We start from the raw sequence: 8,642 nt of genomic DNA, 5'->3' as shown, positions 1-8,642 counted from the left end.
CTATTGTATATATATATATATATATATATATGTGTAAGTATATTAAAAAATTAAAATTCTACATGTAATAACAATAAATAATTATATATATAATAACAAAATTATAAATATAATCTAACAATTGATTTATACATGCTTTACAAAATAATAAAACAATTAATATATACCTGTCGTATTTCTTTGGAAACATAAAGAAGTGTCTTTTCTCTATAACATTAATACACTCCTTTACAATACATTATATACTTGATTTATCGATCATCATCGTTCTTTAATTTTTTTGTATTTTCTAAGAAATATCTATAATAAAGTTAAGACGAAAAGTGCTTTTTGAAAGAGAATAAGAAATCTGTATCTTTATACAGTTTGACTTTTCTCTCAAAATGAAAATAATTCTCCGTTTTGGCTATTAATTTTCACTTCTTTCTAGTCACTATTCACTGCACATTCAACTTTACACGCCTTATATATTAACACGATTATTCACTGTTCTTCGATTTTACTATGCACAGCAAATGTTTTCTACTGTCAATTTTGGCTGTTGATATCGACTATATGGACATTTAAATGATAGAAAGCGTCATGGAAAATTAGCGAGAAGAAGTGCGATAGAAAATCTCCAGATAACAAAACATTAGCAGAATATCGACAGACTGGTAGCAGATTTGATCAAATGTTAGCAGACTGACTACAACTGATGTAACATTCTGCTCTCGTTCTAATTGAATAAAATAAGTTTTTCTTTTAAAATGGACTATGAATGTTACTCAAATCAAAATTATAAGTAGAAAATCCATTGTTTCATTTAAAAATGCGCCATGAAAGCTATTTTATTCAGAATTATGAATAAGAAATTTTTTGTTTAATTTAACTGAGTTAAAAAAAGTTGTGCCGTAAAAATATATCATAAATTCTATTTCATTTAATAGTTAAAAAAAAACATAAAAAACTATATAAAAATGTACAATAAATGTTACATATATAAATTATTTATTTTTAATTAATAAATTAATCATTTTTATGTATATTTTATATTAATATGTTTCCTTCTCATTATACAGCAAGCATATATTTTTTGTATAAAAGTTTTAAAATAATAACAATTGACGTTCATTACTACTTTAATTTATTTAAACTTTTACACGTATAAAAATTTTTTATTTAGAATCCAATCCATTTTTATGAATTTAAAATACGGATTTGGATGGATCGGAAACTTCCAATCTATTTCAATCCATTTTCGTTTGTTAAGAGATCTGATAGCAGATTGCAAGCAGAAATCGAGCAAGGTCTGTTATTTTCATTTAAATCGACTTGGTTTCTTACAAGAAATGTTGCATACATGAAAGATATGCATAAAATTATATATAATATTATACATAATTATATATTTATATATATACTGTGAAAATTGAAAATAATCAATACAGTTTTATTGTTAAAATATTATCGATTAGCTTTACATTTCAAAATACATATGAGAAAATTATAAAATATTCAAAAGATATTCGGTTCATAAAGTACACTCCGAAAGAGCTTGAGAATCTTTCTAGGAAATTTGCCTATTCGATTTATATACGCCAATTCTTATAGGGTTCTTGGACATTTTCTTCTTACGAGAATCAAGTTCATTTCATGGAATATATGAAAATGACAGATCTTGCTCGGTTTCTGCTGTCAATTTGCCGTCAGATTATGTTAGCAGGCTTTGCTCAGTTTCTGCTGTCAGGTTATGCAGCAGACTCTGTTCGGTTTCTGTCACCAATTTAGCACAGCATATCAGGCTTTGTAATATTTTTGACAGTAGTTTGCTGACATTGTCTGATAGTACAAATTCTATGTACAATTTGCCTTTCTGCAATCAGAAATTGATAGCAAACTCTGCTTAAAATCTCTCTCTTCAGATTTGACTATCTGGGTCAGTTGACTATCTGGGTCAGTACATGATTGGTTATCTATTTAACTCGTGCATGTGCTGTTCAATTTCGTACACGCTGGAATTGAGAGGATTGCGAATTGATACTGTATATACTATAACATTGCAATGGGTATTGGAGTAGGAGGGAGAGGAGGAATGATGGATAACATAGCTAAAGGAAGAGGCAGAGGACGAAGAAGAGAAGGATGAGGATAGGAGAAAGGGAGGAAGGAGAGAATGGGAGAGAAAGGAAGGATACACACATATATATATATATATAGGGATATATATATAGTGATATGGATGTGGATGAACGCGAGAGGCAGTGTGAAGGAAGAACGCGTAAGAGAGAAAGCATGAATGAGAAGGCACGAGGAAACATCTGTTTTTAATTACTTAGTTTATGAATTTTTCAAAATATTTAACTCACTACATCCGAAGTTACAATTTACGTTAGAGATTGAAGATGACAGATTAAATTTCCTCCATGTTACCCATAATCAATGTTATTATAATTGCAAATTAGAGTCAATGTTTTTCACAAAGTAATTTTTTCGAGTAGATATCTCAGCTTTTTATATTATTTATTAATTATTGTTTTACAGAACCTTATTGTTTTACAGAAAAGAGGTGTTTTGATAAGCATGGCGGACAAAGACTTTTTATTATTCCATTCTCAATATTACAAAAGAAAATCTGAATTTTATAATTAGAACCTATTTAGATAATGACTATCCCATAAAGTTAATTTTTTTATATTATCAATTCACGATTAAGATCCTCATGAAAACGCAGAACTCTTAAGTGGATTCTAAAGACGATTAATTAATTACCAAATATAAGTGAGACTTACATACGATTTATGATACGTGTCGTTAACACATCATTACATACTACTACATCAGGCCATTCCAATTTGAGCCAAAACGCAAAGCCATCGATGCAAAAAATTCAATGTGAGTAAGATTTCAGGGACTGTAAAATGTTAATAAGCATCACTTAGATTCTTATATCAATACTTTACTATATTCAATACTATCATCAATACTATATTCAATACTTTACTCCCCGAAATCTTACTAACATTAAATTTTTTTATGTCAATGTTTCTGTCTTCGCGTTTTGGAGCTCAAATTGAACAGGCCTGCACTACATCAATATCTTATTCATGCATGTCACGTATACACATAAATTTTCATATGACAATAACGTTTTAATTTGACATTGTTTCCTCATGTAAACTATTAATATCTAAACTATCATTTTGTAAGTACAAATTGCATTTTCATCACGATGTGATATTTGCTTCGTATAAAAATGCAATTTGTCAACTCTAGAGCGCTGTATTAGACTAAAAAATGGTACAGAAGATTTCAATTTTGAAACTTTTTGACATTCTCGGCCAAACTCCACCTCACACTTATTAATGTGTATACTTTAATCCTGGAAAAGAATTTTCGAATCTATAAAACAAAAGGAAATAATTGATATACAAAAATTATGATTTAGTCGATAATACAGACACTTTTAGGATCCCTTTAAATAAGCAGATACTTCTACAAGCATCTAACAATGAAAAAATTCAAAAAGGAAAAAGTTCATGATTTACTATTTCATATTTTTCTGACATCTAAATGAAAAATCTAATAAAAAATTTAAGAACATCTACTAAAGACCTCAACGTTAAACTATCTTTCTTTAGCTTGAACAAACTTGATGGAATTATAAAAGCACAAAAAGACGTTTCTCTCATCAAAGAAAAATGTTGTCCATAAAATTTTTTGCAAGGATTGTAACGCGTCTTAGGACAGACTGGGACAAAATTAAAAATTAGAGAAACTAAATACCGCAATGATATCAAGAAAAAATCAAATAATCTGTTGTTTTAAAACATAAAATACAATTTAACCCTGAATTTTATTTGGACAACATCAAAATTCTTGACAATGAAAGATATGTATTTGGGTCCAAGATTAATTACAGAGATGCTTAATATAAAAAAATAATAGAAGTTTAAATTAAAATCTGATAGAATTTCTACACTTCCATATTTATGTGAACATTCTTAATAAATTTCAGTAATTCACGATCATATCATTACATGAGTTTAACAATCTATATATTTAATTTTGATGACATATATCTATATTTTAGATATTTATTTATTATTTGACTCGTTTTTTATTTACAACATGTACGCCTCAACTGTCATTGTCACACTGGACTTTGTTACATACAGTTGTTTTTTATATTTTCACCAATATTCTTATTTTTGTTACGATTATTGATTGTTTTACATATTTAATTTATGCGGTCGTAATGTGTGTAAGTTATACAGATTTTATATATTTATATAAGTAAGTTATACAGATTTTATTTGCACATGTGTAATTGCTTACCATTTTGTCATTCATTCTTTTTTTCACCGTTCTAACAGCTGAATAATAGTTACAAATAATTTTTGAATTTTATAATTTGAGAGATTAGCTGCACTCTTTAACTTATCACTTTGTGACTATTCATTGACTATCAAAAAGAGTGTTCTAATAGCTGAAGATGTTAGCCAGAACGTTCAATTATTTTATAATTTTCCATGTAAGATTTTGAAATGCATATGTTTTACACAAGAATTACCTCGCATGAAAGCTCTCAATTGCCCGGTATCTAATAATTTTTATCACAACAATAATTCTATGTTCATTTTGCGGATACCACGGGAAGCGTATACAGACATTCATAATCATAAGAGACAATAGAAAATTAATGAAATGTTCAAAAAAGGTAAATTTTTCGTTCACATTTTTTTGACTAGTGTTCCTATAATAAGAGTTAAGATAAAAAACTGCCGTCGTTAATAATAATAATAATAAAATTTACGTTAACACTGATTTTGTTTGTCATCTGCAAGTTGATTATTACTAGAGAAATTGTAGATGATATACAGAAAATATGATACATCAAACACATGTAGAATGAGAGAACACAATCAATACTAGAAATTAAAATATCTATAACGGTCCAAATTGGATCTTCATTGCTTTAAATAATTAAATAGTGAATTACTATATATACGTATGTACTTGCAATGTATATTATATTGTAGTCTTTTGAACTACGCATCGAATTGTTTTTTGGACTATAAACGCAATTAAACTACTCTCGGGAATTAAATTGACAAGCAATTTTAATAAATTGATGTTACAAGACATCATATTATAAAGATGTTAATATGTTGAAAAACTGTTAATAAAAATTTATTTCGAAAATATTACCTCGATCGAGAGTCGAACCCCTCTCTCTATTCCGTACAAATGTCCTAAGCCTTTAGACCACCGAGGCTTTCATAATAATCTTCGCAATAATCGGTATAAGGAAACAACGACTTTCTTTCAGCAAATATAATATAAACAATATTAAAAATCTTTATTTTAGACCGCATATGTGAGAACACAATCAATATTCCTGACCGAGGTTATATTTTTTGTAATTTTTTTTATTAACAGTTTTTCAATATATTAACATCTTTATAATATTATACCCGTGCCTTGCTGACACTCGTATTGTAAAGAAGTGAGTTTGTCGAAGTGATTCGCTTTTTGATTGTCTAACAACAAAATCTTTTTTCGGATATGAGCCGTCGCCATGTCCGGACGTGTCTTTATCTGTTCTAGTATTTATTGCACTGTGCTTTGTGTTCTATGTTTTTCCACTAATAAACGTTTCTTGTTCCTTTTTTTAATACACACGTATATTCCATTTCAACGATTCAGGAGTGCGTGTACGTGTTCGCGAGAGCGATCTTTCGAGTTTATAGCATCAAATTATTAAATAAATTGCTTGTCAATTTAATTCGTGATTACTGTTAAAGTAGTTCAATTATGTTTATAGTCCGGACAACAATTTGGTACGCAATTCAAAAGACTATAATATAAATATGTACATATGTAAGTACATATATGATATATATAATAATTCATGATTGAATTGTTTAAGTAATGAAGATCCAGCTTCGACCGTTACAGACATTTTAATTTCTCTTTAGTATCTCTTTTAGTATTAATTGTGTTCTCATATGCGATCTAAAATAAAAATTCTTAATATTATTTATTACGTTGTCCGAAAGAAAGATGTTTTCTTGTACATGTTTAATTACATTTATAATTCGGAAAAACAATTCGGCGCGCAATTCGAAAGACTACAATATGTACTATACATACTATATATGCAAGTATACATGTATGATATATATAGTAATTCAAAATTGAATTATTTAAGCAATAAAGATCCAGTTTCAACCGTTATAAACATTTTAATTTCTATTAATTGTGCTCTTATATATGCTAAAATAAAGATTCTTAACATGTAGCTGAGTTTGATTAAATGAACATAGTATGGTTAGAAGAAACGTTCTTAATCAAATCTCTGCAAATATTATATTATTTACTGCCATAATAAAGAAAGATAATAAAGATAAGGGATAATATCAAATATATGATTTGCTTATAAATCGCGGTTGTTTTGGCTATTGCAATTCAGTTAAAACTCGCGATTGGCTATTATGACAGATTTCGACAATCAATCAAAAGTTACGACTAAGACAATTTTGTCCTAACTCTTATTATAGGAACATTATCTTTGACAATATAATACATTATCAATCTATCTTTGATTTTCCATTCTTTAATAAGCTTTATATTTTTATCAAAGTACAGATATAGTAATATATTGAATATATATTCAAGTACAGTATCTACTTCAACAAGAATAGAATCTGTATTAAAGGCAGATAGTTTTTATTGATAAAAAGCAAATATATTTCCTAGGTATTCATACTAGTTTATCTATTCCTTATATCTATCGTATGTAGATAAATCAAACACAAGCAATCTCATGTGGACAATTTTTATAAACAATTTTTTTTTAATCTTTAACTAAAAAAAGGATTAAGCTGAGAGCACAGATTTTTACACAAAACATAAGAAAATCAATCAATCAGGATCCTTTATTTTCTTCTTTTCCATGAAATAAAAAACTTTAATTGATTTTCTTATGTCTTATATGCAAGAATCTGTGCTAGCCGCTTTAATTGAAGTTTTAGAATAAGTCAGTAGTCAAAAGTCTTAATTGATGAAGTTGACCAATAGCTAACTTGTACGACTAAAATTGAGTCTTCCAATTTCCGATTATCGATTCATTGATTAGAACCTCTATAAGGTATACAGACTTTGGACGGGAACATAGTCTTGCATAATACATAACGCATAAGAAAATAAACCAATCAAATTCATTTCCTTTCTCTTCATGAAATAAAAGACTTTAATTTATTGATTTTCTCATGCTTTATGCTTTATGCATTAAGCTTTTGCGAAGGTTTTTTTGCTTGAGTCCTCTTATGTAACACCATGAGACACAAGAGAGTCAATCAGAGTCTTTTATTTCATATTCTCATAACTTAATTTTTTATGCCTTACATTTTGTGCGTTATAAAGTGTTATGCAAAAGTCTTTATTGCAACTTTATAACATTGCCTTCGCGACTTGTGTGAGGCACATTTTTGCAGGCGAGAGGTTGATATAAAAGATAATTCGAGATGAGTGTTACGCTGCTCAAGATTTCAAATTTTCTTTGGCGTGGTCTGAAAGTCACTTATGTGTCCGTAAAACATCTTGTATTCATTTCCGGAATTTCAATATCTGAATGATTAATTTTTATGAAGGATACGCGGGTCTACACCGTGGTAACCGACAGTAGACCCATTAATTTCCTGCTCGTGCCAGATCCTCTTGTGCCCATTCTATTTCCGTGAACCAACATTTCTTGGACGGTGGTAAAATCATTCAGAGTTTTTTTACGCACCATCTTCTTATAACTTAGCTCAACGATATTCAATGGCTTCTTGGACATTTTATCCTCTGTATGTTCGCATATCAGCAGATCGTTAGTCTGTTGCTGCTGTTCTTGCTGCAGTAACAGTTCCTGTTGACGTTGCTTGCGCTCGCGTGCACGTTCCAGTTGCCATTTACGCTCCTCTTTGCTCCAATAGCGTCCGACCTGATAAATAATAATGTAAAAAATAAATAAATAAATATGAATAACAAAATTAATAAATTAAATATTAAGTCTCATAGGACCGTACATGTAAGAACACGATATAAATATCTTTAACGGTCTGGATATTAAGTGTTCTTGTATAATTCTATTGAATTTTACGTATTACTCGTTCGGGAGACTGCGTGAAAAAGTCGTAACAATTTTCTAAAATCTAGATTTTTTTATATTTGACTGTATTCAGGATAAAAAGCAAAATGCTAGAATCAGGCGTTAAAACCCTGGTGTCTGCATTCCTTCAAAGATGTCAAAAAAAGTAGTGTCACAAAAGTATTTTCTACAATAAAAGCTGAAAATTTATGTACCGATAGATTATATAAGATTATATAAGATTATATAAGATGTAAAAATATAACCATCAGGCAGCTCAGCGCCAGAACATGTAGCATTAGCACTATCTTAAAGTTGCAAAAAAAATGTAACGTAACTATTTTGTAAAATCTGAAATTTGGTAGAGTACTAAATTATTTAATGCTATTTATATACGAAAAAAATAGTCAGATGGCTTTTTGACAGGACTAATATTTCATTCGATGCGATTCAAAGAAATGATGTTAATTTGCGCTCTCTTCATCCTGAGTTTCTGTTAACTTTCACATGTAATTAAATAATATTA

At 28.8% G+C, this 8,642-nt stretch overlaps 1 protein-coding gene across 1 annotated transcript in view; it reads right to left on the bottom strand.

Annotated features, from left to right (window-relative positions):
- Positions 1-7,559: 7,559 nt before the first annotated feature.
- The window catches only part of LOC108690813 (PDZ domain-containing protein 4), a 329,783-nt gene continuing 328,700 nt past the window's right edge, over positions 7,560-8,642 (bottom strand). The window contains exon 7 of the mRNA XM_018198313.1: positions 7,560-7,969. Within this exon, the coding sequence (XP_018053802.1) occupies positions 7,646-7,969 (324 nt within the window). The 3' untranslated portion in view covers positions 7,560-7,645. The remainder of the gene's footprint in view (positions 7,970-8,642) is intronic.

The sequence above is a fragment of the Atta colombica genome, unplaced genomic scaffold, assembly GCF_001594045.1.
Source record: "Atta colombica isolate Treedump-2 unplaced genomic scaffold, Acol1.0 scaffold37, whole genome shotgun sequence".
In the NCBI taxonomy this organism is placed as follows: Eukaryota; Metazoa; Arthropoda; class Insecta; order Hymenoptera; family Formicidae; genus Atta; species Atta colombica.
Note: the sequence above shows the minus strand (reverse complement) of the source record. Positions and strands in the feature narration are given on the sequence as shown.